Raw genomic sequence first — 20,206 nt, forward strand, 5'->3', positions numbered from 1 at the left:
TTTAAAGTAGTCATGTGCTGAAGTTAAGGTACATGAAGAGCAAAGTAAAAAATATAAGTTGTATGCCTGTATTTTAAATGTAAGTAACTATATTCAGTGATGTTGCTATCTTGCATTGTTATCAGTTTTTATCAATGCTCAGTTTTTGTTGCTAATATTTCTCACTGTCACAAACTGTAGTAGTATTAGTGAAATGTTTTCTCAAAGATTCAAGTATTCTGCTTATCCTAATCACAATGGGTTTTGTGCTTCATGTATTCCTAGTATTTACTGATATATTCCATATGAATAATTCGAGGAAGTGAGTTTGAATAATTGCTTCTCTGAGGAATACAGTCCATATTTTTGTATTAAAATTTGAATGGATGTTTTTACATGCCCCAGACTAGTACACCTGGGGATAAAGTAGTGAGGAAAACATGTATGCTTTTGAGTTATGTTGAAATCACGCCTTTAAAGGGAGAGATTTTCAGCTTGGTAGGCAAATTCTCACTGATTTCAGTATATTAATGTTTATAGTTTATATTTCAGAATTATGTTAATTTACATCAGTACGCATCCTTTGCTAAATTGAAAAAGAATGTGTACTACTAAAATGACTTTATGTATGCTAAGCACTGAGAAAAACAAGAGAATGTTGTTATGTAAAATAAGCAATTTATGTAGGAAAAAGCTGTTGTGTTTTGTTGTGGGGGGGTCTTTGTTTTCATCCATGTCATTAATCCAGCAGCGATTATAAATAATCATAATACTTCTGTATTTGAGAGTACAGAGATCAGAATGGTGATTAGTTCCTGATTGGATCCCCCCCACACACACACACACTCCCCTCTTCAGAATAAACTTTGAACTACTCAAATTTGGAGTATTTCTGACATTAGGGACATTGTTTCTACAAAGTGTAAAATGAACTGCAGGAATATCTATACAAATTGTCTTGTACATAATGCCTACATTTTCAAGAAATTTTTATCTTTTTTTTTAGTTCAGCTGTTTTGACAATAGTAACCTTAGTGGAAAGGACACTCTGGAGGCTCAATAGCAAGTGTGGTCCTTCAATGCCTAGGGAAATATTATGTACTTTGATCCTAACAGCTTAATTAATAGAGAATAAATAGTGCAGTAGTGCATCATAATACCTTATACATTAATGTTACATGGATCTTAAAATATAATCACAAGAAAATATCTTTTGCACATGAAGGCTGAGTTGTGCTTCTACAAGTGTTGATAAAATGTGTACTTTTCCATTGTTTGCTAAACCCACAAATGACACGGAGTTTTCAGAGGAAAGACAGTCTTGCCAGTAAAAGGAATGATGTACTTGCTTTCTCAACTGTTTGCAGGAGTTAATAGAGAAAACTGTTTTGTGTGTATGTGTCAGCATGTGGTATCTGACATGTAAAATTTCTCCTTTGGAGAATCCGTGATGTCACCCACATTGAAATCGCAGGATCCAGCTAACTGTGGTGAAGGTGTAGGACTCAAGTGAAGGAAATACCAAGTACATTCTGTACAGAATAGTTCTTGAAAAACATAATTGCTTCAGCCTCCATAGCAATTAAGGTATAAAGTATTCTGTGTTATTTATTCTTATTGTTCAGGCAGAAGTCACTGATCAGTCATGTTGTGGAGAACTGTAGTTTCCCTGGAAGAAAACTTGCTTCCTTAGGGTTCGTGTTCTTTCTCTCTCTTTTTTCCTTTTTTTTTTTCCTTTCTTCTTTCCTAATGAAAACATAAGCATACTAAAGCAGAGGGAAGTGGGGGAAAGCACTTGAAGGTCTCAGTCTTGTATAGCATGGAAGATGCTCACTGAAGATCTGTCATTTTGTCACCCGCATGCCTTCTTGCCATCAGCCTTACCCTGTGTTCCCTTTATGGAGCAACTAGCAATTAATGGTGAAATTGTATGCGTGATGTACATTATGAAAGGGCTGGTAGAAAGCAAAAAATGGCTGAGTAATTCCAAAAGTCAGGTTCTAGGCTGTTTTAGGTTTCCCTGTTACGGTGAACACAGAAAAGTACCTTAAGGCATGTGTTAAGAAGAGTGTCATGCTTTAGTCACGGCAGTGAGCATGGTCCCCACAAGAAGCCCTCCTGCCTTTCAGGAGGAAACAGAGGGAGGTGGTTTGGTTGAGGAGCTGGATGTGTTTTGCACAGGACACAGTCATCCTCTGGAATTGAAGGTCAAAGCTGAACCCAGGATTGTGGATTGGTTTTGTAGGACTTAAAGTAATTCCCCCCCCCATATTCTCCAAAAACTCCTCTTTCCTTGCAGTGAGGACTTTACGAGGTGTAATTAGATGATTTGAGTGTTGAGGTTGGTGTGTAGGGGATGTGTCTTTATATTTGGTTTTTTCCTCCATTGTGTATTCCTTTCTCTTCTCCACTTCTCAGCCTGGTTTCTGTAGAGCAACTGAGGATTGCAGTGGCATGGGGAATTCCTGGAAATCTAAGTTTGTTAGCATTGTTGGCTGAATGCTAAGTAATTTGATTTGTAGGGTTTTTAACAAAGCTTTGCTTCCTAGTTTGGGTATGTGGCCTGGTAGGAAGCCTGACAGAAAACTTAATAAACTTTCATATCCAGAAAGAAAAACATGTTATAAAAGTGAGACTGGAATTCTGAGGCTTATTATAGTCAGTGGACAGTGGAAGAAGATTTGGGTTTTTTTCCTAATTATTTTTGTGATAAACTGAAAGGTTTATTAATGTAGTGTTTCTAATTTTTCTTATTTGTGAGGTCTGCTTTGTGTCTGGTTGAGAGGGCTATGAATCTTCCCTAAGCAGTTACTAACAAAATGTGTGCACAGATCTGAGTTTCCTGGAATAGGTCAAACCCTCAGATGATCAGTAGGAGAGTTCCCTACCTGACATCCTGTGTATCTTAACTGAATGCTGTAGTGTGTGCTTCAGAGTACTTTATCTCTGCATGGAGAGGTCAAATCACTGTTTGTATCTGTTTAGTGCTGCTGGTCTTTATTTTGCTCACCAGCAAGCATATTTGATCAATGTTTTAGTTCAAGATTTTTTTTTTTTTTTTTTTCCTGCGTGGTACTATTATCCCTGTTACTGCTTTCCTCTTCATGTACTTACATATAGGTTTCTCACTGCATGACCTTCCTGGAGTATGGAGAGAAAGAGCGCTAAAATAAAGTGCAAGGGAATGCATTTAAATTAAACACTACTGAAAAAGATAATGTAAACTAATATTTTCTTCTACACAAATTAAGATATTTGTATAAGATATAGGTGATCTTGAAATGTTGACCTTAACAAAGAGCATTCATCATATGCATTGATGGCTTTTGTCCTTAGCATCTATATAATTTGCTTTATTTCTTATACCAGTATTATCTATAAAAAAAAAAAAAAGGAAAATGCCACTGTAAAAGGTTTAACTATGAAATCTAAAGGATGCAGGCAGCAGAGACCTTTCCTTATTAGGATTCCCATGCAGCAGAACCTAATAGGAAACTAAAAAAAGGAAGCCTCTATAAGGTTCCTTTTGCCAAGATTTTCCCCATTGTGTTTGTGCATATTCCTGCATCACCCACACTGAGGTGCTGCACAGGACCTGGCTGCAGTCCAAACACGAGGTAGCCATCCTCAGAGGACCACCTACCTCCCCATTACTGTGCCCAGATTAAACTTGGCAAATTAATTCTGCTAGATCCCCCGCAGTCTCCCCTTTCGAAGGAAGACATTTTCCAAGACGTAGCCTTTAAACTCTGTTGTATCTTCCGTAATAACTCTGCTGGCTTCCACACAGGCTGCATCTTCTCTCCTGTGGACTGCCATGCCCATACTACATTTTTCCATTGCTCCCATCTCATTCGGGTCTTGTACCTTTTCCGACAACATTGTTTATAGGCAGTAGAGCCTGTGCATCTGGTAAAGGCGAAAGGCTATCCGAGGTTGTTGTGTCGATCTCAAGTTGGAGAAAGGGAAGTCCCATTTCAATGCCGGTGTACTGCGTACACAGCAAACCCTATAGACAGTGGTCAGCTAAAGGTATGCATGTGAACAGATCGATCAGTTTAGAGCCTGCAGCAGTTATTATCTTGCTAGCGATAGGAATTCTAATGGTAGGCTGCTTATCACAAAAACTTGTATTAAATAATAGAGATAATCTCTAACCGTACAGCATGTTAGCTTTTACAGGTAATGAAGCTAATGCAGTTAACAATACAAAAAGTAATACTGGATGAAATAGTGGTAGAAAATTTGGGTTCTATTAAATCAATTATGCAAACATAAAACCATTTTCAGTAAAACCTAATCAGTTGTCAAGAATATGAGAAAAAATGTATCTATTTGAAAAAATAAAGTTGTCTTCAATAAAATCTAATCAGCTGTCAGAAATGAAACATCTCTAATTTGATTAAAATGTCCCTGTTGACCATAGTTATTTTTTCTTGTCATAAATAAGAGGACTGAGGTTCTCAAGACAGAATGATAGCTTCTATTATTGAATACCACTTTTAGCTTTTGTTGTTAATGCCCTTTTTCTGGCGCTGATGTTGATTCACTGATGTTTGAGCACTGATGTGCCTTGCACTTGGCCAACATTGTCCACATTAATTTTGCTTTTTTCCATCCCAATGTGCATACTCCTATTAGCTTTTGTTATTTGTACAATCAGTGTTTCTAGATCTTACCTCTTCTAATTTATCCTTTTTTTTTTTTTTTTTTCTAACTTGAGGAGGTGAAGATCATAGGAATCTCTTCTGGTTCAAATTTTAAAGACAAGGCAGCTGCCAAGTAGTCTGTTATTGTATTTAACTAGTCGTACTTGCTCATCCATATACTCAAATCATTCACCAAGAAGGGCCTGAGAGCAATGAAAGCATGTCCTCAGACTAATGTGTCTTCCTGAATTTCTTTGTCCAGGAACAATATTCATATATGTAAGACAGAGGAAAAAAAAAAAAATGTTGTCTATCATTGGGTTAATGTATCTTTTTTCATATGCTTCTGCTCCTAGCTTCTCTATTTCTTTTTTTTTTCTCCCACCTCATGACATCTTTTTTTCTCGTGTCCCAGCTGCCAACATCTTTCTCCTTAGTACTCTTTCCATTACTGTGTCAGTCTCTTCTTGTCTGAATTTTTCCTTTGCTCTGCTTGTAATTTGACCCTTGTAAATGACACATTGCTAGGCGTATAAAGAGATTCCATTTATGGTCTAAAATTAGCGTACTAGTCTAAACTTGTCATCTAGGCAACCTCTGTAATCAATAGCGAAAGATAAATACCACAAGAAGGCAATTTATCACATTTTAAGAGTATGTTGAAACTGGAGGGATTAATTGCTGTCTGGGCCACCTGTCTCTTTCTGCTGATTAAAGAGCGAGCCCTAGATGACAACCTCGGATGAGGTACCTGACTTCCACATGGCTAAAATTAGATGACAAGTATCCTACCTGTTGTGCAAGGAGTGGTGTTGGTAATGCATTGCCTTTGTAAGGTGTGTCCTGTGGAGGTAAAAATGGCATAAATTGGAATGAGATGGCACCCACAGTTTGAGTTTTCTCTTCTTTCTCTGTCGTCCCCATCCTCCCCCCCCCCGAACCGATTTGCAATGGTGCCTACAGTTATATTTGATTTTCGGTAGTGACTTCAGCAATGTTGTTACATTCTAGAAATCAACCCCCTACTATTTTGTTAGAATAGTTAATATTTATATGGCGCTCGTGAATTTCTCACCAAAATGCAGAATCCATTTCATTTTTGACATGGGGAGTTAGAAGCTTCAGAACATTTCTGACAAGGCCACAGAGCACTGTACAACAGCATAATTGGATACAAACCCAGTTACCTGAATCCCATTTTAAAACCATAGGGAAGTAAGTTTACTGGTAGATAATATCTACTATTGCAGTGGTTGTTACTGAAACAGAAACTTCCCCACACAAGGTGTCCAGATACAATTTGATCATAAACAATTGATAATTTTTGATTATCAGTGCTCCACAAAAGCATTTGGAATAATAAAAATAAAATTTGGAAACACATATAAAACTATTTATGAACAAATATTGTGTGGAAAGATTTTTGAGTGAAACTGTACGTAAGAAAATATTTGTCAGTTACAATTATTTCAATAATAAAACTTGTATTTATGCTTCTAATGCTTGATCTTCTTTTAACAGTGCTGTAACTCACCACTGAACCAACACACTGGGAACAGTTCATAGCATCAAAAACGTCATCCACATAGACTGATGCCATCGCTCCAGTCTCCAAGCGCTGTGAACTGAAGCTACAAATCTTTATGGAGTTTATATTACCTGGGTCAAAGGGAATGTTTTTCTGATATTTAACAAGGACCCTTACTGCCAGTATGACGAGCCAGGAGAAGTGGGTTAACCTTAGTCCTGGAGAGTTCTCTCAGCTTCAGAAATATGCAGAATGTAAGTAATTTTTAAAATATGTGATTTTATGGCTAATTAAAAATTAAGAATATTTTGAATGCAGAATATAATAATAATATACTATTGATATTATTCACTGTCATCAAGTAAGAGGTTAAATGATGATTTATGTTTCTTAATCCAAAAGATATGTTCTTTGGAGGGCGGAAAAAAGTCAGCTGGGGTCTGTAATTTTTTTTTTTTTTTTTTTTTAATTATTATCCAGTATGGTACCATGTAGACCGACTATGGGTATTTGGAGAGTGTATTTCTATGGCTTTGCCACCTTAAATTCACCATAATAATTTCTTTAGTTATTGCTCAAGCAAAACTTCCTTTAAGTTGCCCAAGCAACTTAAATGGCTCAGAATTGTGTACTTAGATACTGAACATGAGAAGTTCGATTTAGGAGATGCTTTATGAAGCCTGATAAGACCTGAACTGGAAAAGGTCAAGAACATTTAGGAAGTTTTCCTGTATGATAAGTAATCTAAACTTATATTTTTAAAAATGGAGAAAATCTCAGATGATTTATGAACATTGTTGATTTATTACTAAAGGAGACATTTGCATGTAAGGTAAAATGAAGACTAGTTATTGGGTTTTTTGTGCATATGACAGCACAGCATATACTTAATTGTATTTCAGTGCAGTCATCTAACAGAATAAATGTAAAATGATTATTAGAGTTAACTTGTAATAGTACATTCCACTGGAATGTGATTGAGATTAATAATATTTCCATGATAACAAGTTAAGCCACAAATGATACTTTATATAATGCGATGTTATCGAACAACAACAAAAAAAATCAGCTAGAAATATTTACATGATGCTTTCTGGACCAAGTGTATGTGAGTCTCACAGTTTTCTACAATTGCTGTATAATTTGAAGTATTCTATTTATTAACAAAGTATGTTTCCTCCCCATGCCACCTTCTTATCTCAAAGGATAAGGTATACAGATGAACAAAATTTGCTCTGTGTGCTGCTTTATATCCTTAATGATGTTACCAAGTGAGGAGCTATTTTGTTTCTCATTTCATAGTGGAATATAAGGCATTAATACCTGTCCAGTATTTAATCAGTTAGAACCTCTTCTGTATAAGAAGTTATTAAAGATCTGGTATGAGTCTTGGAAATGAAAATATCTATGCTTTTCAGTAGTTCTTTTATTTGTGTGTGACACACAGAAACATTAAATAAAGGGAAACGAGATGCAATTACATGGACCTTAAAAAGAACACATCCAAATTTTATATTGATGTTCCATTGCCTTCAGAGACTGCTGCAAAGAAAATTTTGTATTTCACGTTTGACATGAATAAGCTTGTTTGTTTTTAATTAGATCATAAATGGATAGTAAACAGAACATAGCAGTTTAAAAAAAAAAAAACAACAAACAACCAAAAAAACCCAACAAAACAAAAAAACCCACTTCTGACAATATTTACTTCTTCCTGGGAAAATATTTTAAAATTATTCTTCATTAACTTTTTCAGTACCAGAAATTGAAGACTTCTAATAGAGAGAGATAAAACAGTTATGTTTTTTTTTCCTATGCATTCTTATAATTTAAGCCTTCAAGGCAGCATTTGCCAAAGTTTGTCATCTTCCTTATGGGGAAAAAAAAAAGGCATTTAATGTATTCCTTTTCTTTCTACTTCCCTTTGCTCCTCCAGAACTTCTCGCACACACCATAGTTCAGAGTCATTGCTTTAACAGAACTATTGGTATCAGGATAAAGTATTTAGTGAAATTGCTTGTATTTGTTTGTGTTCAGGTTTGTGCCTATACATAACAGAAAGAGGCCTCTTTCAAGCTTCCTCTGTTTTTCTAGAAGGATGTTAGTTGTTTGAAAATATGAAATGTGATGCATCTTCGCATAAGTAGTTTAATTTCTGAGGCAATTAGAAAAATATTGTTAAGGGCATGTAGGCTTTGATGTATAATGCCAAGGGAATATAACCCAGATATGAGCCTTATTTTAAATTTCTGAGCTGTCCAATTTAATTTTGCTAAATGACTGAATAGCAGTATCTTTAAATGTGTGATTTAAGACTTTAAAATGCAATTTAAAAAAAAAATATTTAATTGTATCCAAAATTTTTGAATTTGATACATTTTTATCTAACATGCAGAGGTACGAAATATTGTGACAGTAGATGCCTTTACTCATTACAGTATAGTAATTAAATTATGTGGAATTTTATGAAGTTTGTGTGTATGACTGCTTTGATATTTCATTGTCTTTGTTGAACGTAGCAAGACAGTGAACTGAAAATTACCAAATTTCCAGTAGTGTTTGGCTGGCTTGGTAGGGTTTGATTTATTTAAAAAAAAAAAAGGGGGGAAAAAAGAAAAGGGAAAAAAAAAAAAAAGGCATTGCACACTTCTCTCCAGGATGTGACTTGAAGTACATGTGGGTCTTCTGCAGGAAGGGACAGATGACCTGGGTGTCAGAAGGTGACACTGCAGGGATGTTTGACTTTGTGGCAGTTGCCTGCCAACGAGTGGTGAGCTCCCAGCCTTGCCTCATTTTAAGGAGTGGGCTTCACTGAAAGACTCCAGAACACACTATGGAATTTATAGATTTGTTTTCCGCTCACCTGCTGGTATGTGGGGGTGTCACTTGCTCTGCCTTTCATTCAGTTTGGTGTAGAGAATTCATGAATCTTACCTAAATTACAACATTATTTCAACTATGGAAGTTTTTAACAGATACACTTTCTTGAATTTACAAAACAGAATATTTATAATCCCTATTTTAGTTTGAATCAGGCCCAAAGTGAGTATTGGAACAAAGAGTATAATCTCCAAAAAACCTGTCTACCTTGAATGTCGGTGACTTTGGATCATAGTCTTAGCGGCTGATAGTCAGATCTACTTAATAAGGTCACTGGAATCAGAATTACTTTTGTACAACTGTGGTGGGTTGACCTTGGCTGGATGCCAGTTGCCCACCAAGCTACTCTATCAGTCCTCAATCTCTTCCCCTGCTCCAGTGTGGGGTCCTCTCCCACAGGAGACAGTCCTCCACAAACTTCTCCAACGTGGGTCGTTCCCACAGGCTGCACTTCTTCACAAAGAGACTGCTCCCATGTGGGTTCCCCACAGGGTCACAAGTTCTGCCAGCAAACCTGCTCCAGCATGGGCTCCTCTCTCCACAGGGTCACAGGTCCTGCCAGGAGCCTGCTCCAGCGCAGGCTCTCCACACGGTCACAGCCTCCTTTGGGCATCCACCTGCTCCGGTGTGGAAGGCTATCACCGGCTGCAGGTGGATATCTGCTCCACCATTAATCTCCATGAATTGCAGGGACACAACCTGCCTCACCATGGTCTTCACCACGCCCCCCCGGCCTTCTTAAATATGTTATCACAGAGGCCCTACCACCATCACTGATGGGCTCGGCTTTGGCCAGCAGCAGGTCCAACTTGGAACCAGCTAGCACTGACTCTATCGGACACGGGGGAAGCTTCTGGCATCTTCTCTCAGAAGCCGCCCCTGTAGCCCCCCCTGCTACCAAAACCTTGCCACACAAACCCAATACAACAACAGGCTGAAATATGGAAAGAACTGTTCTTTTAAGTTCATTATACAAACATACATTTTTTTTTAATCTGAGCCAATATATGCAGGTATTTGATAGTAAGATTTGCATGACTGAAAGAAAGTAGTACAGCGTGTCAAACAATAAGACCTACAGAAAGAGTTTTTTTCTGATACATTAGTGTGCACACATTTTGGTGTGCAAATAAGAAGTAATAATACTGAATGGTAAAGACTTAATTAAAAGAAAACAAAGAAGTTCTTAAACAAACTGTGCTAGACTGACCTGAGCTCAGTGGACAGGGTTCAGAGTTCACACTTACACCTCTGTATTATATTGCCATGCTCAAATACGAAGTGTTGATGATTCACAGCATCTCCTATCATTGATGCAAAACAGATACCTTTAGCAGGTGAGCCCAAAGAGTGGATGTGCCGAAGTGTCTCGTGCTAACCAGTAGGAAGCTTTAAGCACAGGGTGCATTTCGACTTCTGCTTCTCATTGGAGCCTAAGTAAATTTGGGTAAGAAAGTTTTCTCATTTGTTTTCAGGAGAGGAGACAGTGTTCTGTATTTCATGTGCCTATCCAGCCAGAAAATATTCTATTTGAAATGCATTTGCTGGTGTTTTGCATATTTGCTTGGTCAGAAAAAACCCTCACGGAGTTCCCTTTTCAAGCTGAATCCCATCAAGCTAAGCTGTCTGTGGAGTGAGATAGTGTTTTGCTTGTGTGACACCCCCAGCTGCTGCCCTCCATGCAAGCACGAACCACCTTTCTGGTCTGATAGCCTTAGTTTTGATCCAGTACTGGAATGGGTAGTAACCTGTTCTGCTGCATAGCAGACAGCGCACAGTTGTAGGAGTGAGGGATTTGGGTTTGGGTCTTCTGAGGTTGAAGCTCGGTTTGAACCCATATCCTCAGTCTTTCCCCTAACCAGAAGGCAAGCCTGTCTCACTTCCACCTCTTTTATGAAGATGACTTGCTGCCAGACTTTGCTGAAATCAGTCACATGTGCAAGTATTTTTGTTTCTGAGAATAACAGAGGAACGGGTTCACCCAGGTTCTAAGAGACAAATTAAGTGCCTCTTCTTATGTTTAGACTGCAACAGAACTCAGGAGGCACCTAGAGGAACTGCTTCTTTTCTGCATCAATTGACTTTAGTCATGTAAAGGAATTTTCAAACCATATTGAGATGGAGGCTGCACAGATAATAAGCTTAAAGTACTTCCAGAGTTAGGTTATATGTGCTGATTGAATGTGGACATTATAGATCCAGCTGTCCTGGGCTTAGAGGTCTGAATTTAGCTTAAATGCCCTTTTTAGTCACCAAAGTAAGTGTGTGGATCTTTCACTATATAAACTCCTCACGTGGATTCTAGTGCTCTGACAGAGACGTGTGCTTTCCACTTTCTGACTGAAAGACACTTTGCTCCAGTTCACTGTAGTTCCACTTTTAATTAATCTTCTGTCAGCTTGATGATAGCCTGTCTACTCTTGCAAGTACAGTTAAACAAACAAGGCCTGCTCCTAGCTCTGTGTGCGGGTACTATCTTTGGTATCCCATTGAGAAGTTCCTACCACATCTTGTCTGCCTGTTGTCTTCATCATGTATTTACAGTATGGTTCTCAGCTTTATCCAAGTGTATTGACTGGTGAACACAAACCCTGAATGTAAAATTTCTTTCCTGAATACATACCAGCTTTTCCCAATTTCCATAAATGTAACTGAACCGCAAAGGAGGATGAGTTCTACACCACTTGTTCCTAATCACTAAACGTTTCCTGCTAAGTGACAGTCAGAAGGTAATAGTAAATGAATGTCTTGCAGTAAATTAGTCCACGGAATAGCCATAATTTCACAGAATCACAGAGTGGTAGGGGTTGGAAGGGACCTTCGGAGGTCATCTAGTCCAACCACCCTGCTGAAGCAGGTTCACCTACAGCAGGTTGGACAGGATCGCATCCAGGCTTGTTTTGAATATCTCCACAGAAGGAGACTCCACAACCTCTCTGGGCAGCCTGTTGCAGTGCTCTGCCACCCTCAAAGTAAAGAAGTTTTTCCTCATGAAAAGTTTTTCCTCTTCATTTTACTGAATTATTTTGCAGCTCGATTCAAGGCAACTTTATACTTCCAATTTAAGACCTTTCTTCATCTGCTCACCATCCTTAAATAATTTGGGGCTTCAAATGAATTTTTTGGAACAGTTTAAATATTACTTTAAAAAGAAGAAAAGTGTATTTCTAGAATTCAAAGACCATATTACCTAATACTTAGCTCTTTGAAGTTAATATGCATATGCGTGGTTTTTGGAAGGATAATTATTTCCAAAGACAGTTTCTCTGTGTCCTCCTTGCGGGTCAAATTAAAAATCTCCTCTCTCCTCTTGTTCTGAAAAGAGCACAGTAGAAAATATTTTGCATTGGATCTTTGCCTGGTTTTAAAATGCCTTAGAAGAATATGTGAAAAGAGAACTAACTGGTGTACTCATTATATAATAGTAATAATAACAATAACGACAACAATGTTGCCCACACCAAATCGTGAAGATTCTAGGGAAATACATGCACTCAAGAGAAGAAAATTCGTATTTTTTTTCTCCTTTGGATTTCACGAACAATGCTGGCTGTGGGAAAGAAAGGTGAAAATATGCAGAGTTTTGGGGTTTTTTTTTTGCATAAAAATGTTACTGCATAGCGTAAGGTACAAACAGGACTTTTCAGGCAGAGACTGTTTCTTCTAAACTGTGTAGTACCAGGTATATGCATAGTTCTGTACTACTCCTAACAGCAGCCTGAATTGTAAGGACGTTAGAGAGAAATAATTTAAATAGCTTCTTAATGGTTATTATCTGTATGGTAAGTTTGATTAGTTTGGACAGGGGGGGTTGTATCCTTTTTATTAAATGAATTTTGTATCTCCTTTTTATTAAATAAAGTTTTATGGCTGTTGTAGTCCAAATTATACAGTAAGGGGAGTTTAGATGATCGTGCTCCAAAAGCAAGTGAGAAAATATTGAAAGGATTGGAAACAGTTAAAGCAAGACTTTCATGATTCAGCTAGACTTTAAAAGGGAGAAGGAAGGTCTGCCCTTCCCTTAGTAGGCAGAGGAAAAGGCTTCTGAGCTCCAGCAGTATGTGCACTCTGGGGAAATAGCTTGGTTTGGTGTTGTCCTTTTGAGTTTGTCAACAAAATGTGCCCTGAGGAAAGAGCCTGAAAAAGTTTTTGCAAAACTTTTGGCAGTGATTTTTTTCCCAGGCTGGTGGAGGAGAACTTGGGCAGACTGTTACAGCCTGGAGATAGAAATAGATGTTGGAGTGCTACTGAAATGGCTGTGAGAACAGGAACAGCATCAGCAGCTGCAGCATCTTTTGATGTAGCATCAACAGCAAGAACTAGACAATCTAAAAATTTTACAGGGGAATAGGAAGGCGTAACTTGTGAAGAAGATCTCTGAAGAGAAACAGGAAGGTCAGCAGAAGTTTTGGTCCAGTATTAAGTTGCCAGAGACTCTTGGGTGGCTTTGATTCTGTTGCCCTCACAGATGGAAAAGATTTTCTTTTACAATGGGTATAAATGATAACCTGCAGGGAACTTCATACATGTGGCAGCTGGTCACCAGCAGCAAAGGACCATTACGCAATCCCTCAGAGTGTCCCAGACTTCTAGTCCCACATGAGATTGTGCTAATTCTAATGAGGGAATAGGCCTCATCAAAGAATACAGATTGTTAAAACCAGTTATTTTTGGCTGTTTGGAATGTGGAGTGAGAAAATTGCTTGTGATTACTTTTTACCCTAAGTATTGGATTTTAGGAGTATGTTTTTTCTGCTGCTGTTAGTAAATATGGAGGAAACTAAGTTCTCGTAAAGTTTTGTCAGAGCCTGTCAGAAAGATGAAGTCTGTCAGCACTGCCTATATGATAGCCCATGTACTTGGAGAACTTCATGGAGAAGGCTAACGGGTCTAGTGAGAGATCCCCTCTTAGCATGCAAGGCCTGTTTGGGGATGGAGTGGCCAGAAAAAGGGGCCTGCTGATCATTTGTGGAGTCTGAATCCTGTCACTGGGGACTAAAACTATGACTGAGAGAAATTGGAGTCCCACTCAAGGGTTTGGTGGGGAACTTGCTGTAGCTCTTCTGAGAGGTGAACTGTGCTTATTGATACAATACTGTCATTTCTTTCGTAAGATCTGTGACTTTAAATCCCTGGTGCATATTCCTGTGTGGTACGTTTAGAGAAAATAGGGTAGAAATATTGTATGTGATAGATTTAGGCTCTAGTCAGATTTATTCTTTGAAAAAGCTGAACTCTGTCCAAAGGAAGGTGGTTATATTCAGTCTGCACTAATGAAGATATTAGATCCAACTTTACAACTCCTGTTAAATTGAAATCGAGGAAAAAAAAAAAAGATACAAAGTTGTGAATTTATTTTTCTTTTATCTGGTCATAGTTGGGGCTTGGCCTCTAAAGATTATTTCATAGATGAAGTTGTGAGGAGTTGAGAGCTGGGCACCAATGTCAGCTGCAGAAGTGTTAGTGGCTTGCTTTCCTTTGTGTCATCAGGCATTCTGTGTTCGGTCTGGAAGAGAATGTGAGGTAGGTAAGATAAGCCAACAATTTCTGACAGTAAAAGCTGATAAACATACAGTAGTACAGTGTGATCTGGATCTCTGAGGTGGGCTTTCTCATGACTTAAAATGCTTGGTGTTCCTGCCATGATACATGCTGATCTATGACTAGCAGATGTGTTTTCACCCAAACAGAAGCCAGTCAATTCTTCAGTTAACCTGTCTAGGGTAAACAGTGTCATATTGACTCTGTCCAGAGCTGTGAGTAAGGAGAAACCTTCTCATGGCAGTCAGGCAGGATACTCAGGTGTATGGAGAACTTGTTTCCTGCTTCCATGCCCATACTGAAGAAGGGCATCTGACTTCTTTAAGGTACAATAGGCTGTTAAGGAAAGGGACAATGCAGAAGAGAGTGCTGACCTCCTTACATTGACTAAAGGGTCTATCAAATTATTCAGGAGTTAATTTATTTCATGGCAAAGGCAAATGCATTTGAGTCCTTTCAGTCCCTCTCAGGCTACTATGTATTATAATTTAAAACAATCTTTTAGGAACTAATGGCTTTCCTAGAACTCTATTTGAATTGTACACAGTAATGGCACAAAGTAAAGTCACATTGAGTGACTTTTTGCGTATCTTATTACAGTATTATGTTCATGTTTAAGCTAATTTCAGGGATCCTCCCCTGTCTTCTGACTGCAAGAAACTTTGTATGCCAACTGCAGGGAGACACGTTTTAAGGAAAATAATAAATTTATATGCATTTTTGACTATCGGATGGCAAAATTGGGACATACTCTGCTGTTTATAAGCTCTCCTATTCCTCTGCAGAACAGAGGATACTCCCAGAAATATCTGACTTGTTCAGGAGTTCTGATATAAAGGGATTATGGCCAGGAAAATGCAAGACTGCTGCTGCTGCATGCTGTTGACTGGGGACTGCTAGCAAGAGGTCATAACAGAAAGAGATTCAATCCATTTAGTAAAACCAGAGAAGGCAATAGGCCTTTACTGTAAACTTGTAATTCAAAATTTTTAAAGATTTTGACAAATTGGTCCAGAGTGGTATCATTTCAATGAAGCACCAGCTTCATTTTGAGCTTCAATTCCTGTCCTAAAGAGCTGCTTCTGGTTCCTGAATGATTGAGTAGCAGGGTCAAAAATACGATGGCAAGAAAATTGCAACTTTCATTTAGGGGTAATGAAAGTATTACGGAGAAAATGGTGTCAGTTGTGCTAGTGCTAGCACACTATTTATCCATTTTAGGGAAGCTAGTGTCAAAGTTTTGTACCTGTTTAGGTCTCATATGGAAGAAGTGTTAGAGGAATTAGAGAAAGGAAAAAATTGGTGCAGCCTGTTAGATAGTACCAAGTTGCATTGATCTCAGTCTCCAGAGATAAAATACTGTTAGAAAAGGCTGTTATTATTACAAAACCATCATTTGATCAGAGAGGCACGGGCCATGCTTGCTGCCTGATGAATAGGACACTGTCTGGTCATCAAGAGTACTTGGTGGCCTCACTAGAAGATGGTGATTTACTTGCAACCATCTTGCACATCTGCTTCAGGGAATGGGGAAGAGAAGGTGATCACAACACCTGGAGAAGATAGTTATGTTTACTCAGTCTTACTGAGTAGTAAAACACAATAGTTCAATACAATACAGATATTTAATTGGTTGTGCTGAGACTGGATAGTGTTTGACCTTTATTTTTAGGATAATCGTATTATTTTCTAGATTATGCTACTAAGTTTCCAGTGTTTCCGGTGAGGGCAGAGTGGCTGTTTAGGTATCTGCGAAAGATTAAGTTAGCCAAAGCTATAGCACTGCTAGTAGTATCAAGGTTTGTGTTAACTCTTAGACATACAGGTAGATCTATGGTTCTTAAATAATACAGTCAGGCTCCCAAATTCTGGGCCTTTGTTGCAATAGAAGGGAATTATGAGTAAGTCTTTAGGGGAAAAGTAAATGACTATGCATTTCCATTTTCGAGGATATCACTGCAAGAAGCAAATCTAAAGAGTTCCTACAAAGTCCAAAACCGAAACCCCAGTTCTCAAGTTTCTGTGGCTGTGGGACCCATGGCGTGCGGTGGCTGGCAGTGATACCTCCCCTCTTAGAATCCTGAAAGGCGAATGGTGTCATCTCACCCTGGGTTCTGTTTTCTTTGTCAAAAATAATGATTTCTTTCTAGAATTGAAGCTGCACAAATATCCACTGCCAGTCATTAATGCCTGGTGTTGCAGCATCAGCTGTTACTGGCATTGAACACATACTGTGGTTATTACAAATCTGACATATGGTCATAAAATTACTGAACATGTATTTATACACCGTAAAATATATAAACATTGATTATGCCTTTGTTACATTTCCTGTGTTTCTATGTATCTTCCATATTTCTTTTTCTTTATTGTTTGGTTGTTTCTATGGACATTTGCATGTAAACAGTGAGAAGCTTTTGTTTCTTAAGAGTTCATCTGTTCCTATTGCTTATTCTCTATTATAAAGATTTGGGGGATAATTCAATTGGTTGCTGTGGAAATGAGCCTGATGTCACAAACAGAGAATTACAGTTCACCAAGCCTTGAAGAAACAAAACGAAGGGAGAATGGACTAATTGGGGAACCATGTGACAGTGGCAGAATCTCAGCTCTTATTAAAAGCATGTATTTTTAGTCCTTGTGTTTCTATAGAAGAGCTTGAAAGTGTAATTCAAACGATGACAATCCATGACTCATCAGAGAAACTGAAAAAAATAGCTCTGCGAGAAAGGATGATCCCTCTTTGCTCTTATGGGATACCAACTCAGAGAACCAGTAGCTCGTGGTGGGTCCCTTCAGCCCAGCAAAGCTTTGTATGCCTGAAGAGAGAAGGGGAAAGTTGCGTGTCCTGCTCATCCACTGAACAAATATACTTGGCTGTTAGCATTCCCACTTATGTTGTTCTGACTCTCCTGGATTTCTGAAGACAGGAGGGTCAAACCTGCCTTCCTTGTTGCTCTTGAGAACAGGAGATAGGTTGCTCTTGATGGTTGAAATCAAGAATCAGAGGCCTCTGTGTGAAATCGAGTGGGCTCAGGGCTGCCTGATAGTGACAGAAGGCCTCTCTCCCTGTGCCATTTGTTGGGGTTGAAGGGCCCTGGATTGCATTCCTCTCTGTTGTTTTCTGCCAATTAAAAGAAGCAAACATTTAAAATGTGCTTGTAATTATGTACGTTTTCATTGTTTTTTCAAGCACTAAAAATATATTGCTTTTTGTGTGGCTTTGGAAGATTTTTAGTGGGTGTTATGGAGTGTCACTGCATAGTTTTGTTGGCTGCATTGCAAAATGTAATGGCTTTCTGAGGATATTACTGATTGCTAAATTTGTTTTTAGAACTGTCAGATTTTGTGTGGTTTATAATCTAGACTTTTATTAAAACCAGTATGGAATATTGAGAAAAGAACTCGTCATTATATTCTGATATATTTTCTTTCATAGTTTCTGAATATATAAATTCTTGATTTTATTTTCAACATAAAAGGTTATAAAGAATTTGCTTTATTGAGACACTTAATTAATTGTAGCAGCAATGGTAGTTAGTGATAATGAATTTGTTTTGAAGAATGTATTTCCCAGAATTAACTGGCCTAGTAATAGATGTTTTCAGTCATGAAGGTATACTGAATTGCTTTGAACTGCTTTAACTGTTGTGTGTTTGTTGTTGGTTTGGGGTTTTTTTTGTTTGTTTTGTATTGTTTTTTAAGTAGAGAGCCATTTCTGCTTTTAATACATTATTTATGTTTGAAATTCACTACAGAGATGGGACAGAATCTAGCATCCTTACCTGTATCACAATAGATTAATTAAAGACTCTGGCAGTCATTATTGACATCACTGCTTTGGAAGAAAATGTAGGCTTTAAGTATACTGTATAAGAGCCTATATATTGTAGAAATTGAAATGAATGGACAGAAACACAGTGAAAATTTTAGACCGTTATAAGAGGAGGATGGGAGGACAGTTTATATACTGAGTATGTGTCTGACTGCTTTATTGAACAGAGGCACTTCAATACTGGATAGGCTGCAAGAGTTTGAGATATTCTTGAAATGATACTAGAGACAATGAAAGCAGATTGAAGAGATGCAAAGAAAAAGAGTGGCAAGATAAGTACATTACTCTAGTTTTGGACTAAGGTTACAAATAGATGGTAACTGTACCATTTTAGCAGTATAGGAGATTTAGAGTTTCTGGCATAAAAAAGATGAAAGTCACGAAAGGGAGAAAATTACAAAAATAATTGAAAATGAAGCCATGGGAAAATAGAACAAACAAACGGTTTCGAATAAAGTGTGAGTCTACCAGTTTTGGGGAGACCAAAATTCATGGGCCCGTGCTATTTCTAAAACTCACAGGTAATGCATTGAGTGACTTAAAGAAACGGAGAGAAGAACAGATCTCGGAAAGAGATTATTAGGACAAAATCAAAGTAGGCTTTATAAGTGTCAGAACAGCAGACAGGAGCGAAAACAGAGATCAGTGCCTGAAGGTTGATTTTATTTTTTTTTTTTTTTTTTTTTTTTGGACCCCATTATTTGACATTTGGCGTTTTGGTCATAAAAAAAAAAAACAACAAAAAAAAACCCCAAAAATGATGAAAAACAAATGGTGAGACTGACAGTGATGACCTGGGGCAGAAGAAAAAGAATTCAAGTAGAACCTTAGTGGTTAGCCCAGTTTTATTTTGTAACAATGTTTTAAATTAATCTAAGATAACTATTCCATCTTCTGTAGGGTCCTGTAGTTTTTCTAGAAATTCTTTGTTATTAAAATCTGTGAAAATGTGCACAAGTGCTATGATTTTTTATTCTAAAGCTTGACTACTGATTTTGCTAATTTTGGCTGAGGGTGAATCCAAATAAGTACTCAAACTGGAATTTGAAATAAGCCATTTGCATTCCCTTTGGAGGTGCTCTTATTCTAACATAAATCAGAAATGATTATTCATTCAGAATTATTTTAGTAGATAAGCTGTTAGTTAATTAGAATTAGCTAATGGTTAAAGGAATACTGACCCACTTCATATTCCTTTGTTTTAAATATAGAGCCATATTTTTTTATTTTTCTTCAGACACAATGAATTTTTTCACATTGTTCATCAAGTCCAAGCTCATTATTTTGTCTGTTGTCCAACATGTGATATGTCCAAAGAGGAACAGGATATCTCCAAACACTATATGACACTATGATATAGTTTTAAATTATCAGACCTTTAAGGGGCTTCTGGGAGCTTAAGGGATCCACAGAAAGAATGACAAAATATAATGAAGTTGACTCAAATGGTACAAAAGCACACTCTGAATTATTTCCCAGTGTAACTGTGTTTACATTAAAACATGCACTGAAGTTTTTCTGGATTGGGTTTCAAGAAGCAAGTGCCAGAGTAGTGCTTCCTTCTAATAGTATTCTAGAGAAGTAGTGACTGACTATGTAGGAGGACTACTAAGCTGCTCTTCAAAATGCAAACTCTCCAAGACAGACTCTACTCTTAAGATAAATACTTTGCAGCTCTGTGTACGCATCTGGTATTTTCACAAATCACCTGAATAAGTTTTCTTTAAATTTTATGGTTTTCCTATCATTAACAGCTTTCATAAGAATGTGAGTTTCTCCCCCCCCCCCCTTATT

The 20,206-nt window shown here is 37.7% G+C and overlaps 1 protein-coding gene across 1 annotated transcript in view; it reads left to right on the forward strand.

Moving 5' to 3' along the window:
- Nucleotides 1-6,340: 6,340 nt before the first annotated feature.
- The window catches only part of DGKB (diacylglycerol kinase, beta 90kDa), a 333,219-nt gene continuing 319,353 nt past the window's right edge, over nucleotides 6,341-20,206 (forward strand). The window contains exon 1 of the mRNA XM_009894935.1: nucleotides 6,341-6,410. Within this exon, the coding sequence (XP_009893237.1) occupies nucleotides 6,341-6,410 (70 nt within the window). The remainder of the gene's footprint in view (nucleotides 6,411-20,206) is intronic.

Source organism: Charadrius vociferus, unplaced genomic scaffold (genome assembly GCF_000708025.1).
Source record: "Charadrius vociferus isolate BGI_N301 unplaced genomic scaffold, ASM70802v2 scaffold181, whole genome shotgun sequence".
NCBI lineage: Eukaryota > Metazoa > Chordata > Aves > Charadriiformes > Charadriidae > Charadrius > Charadrius vociferus.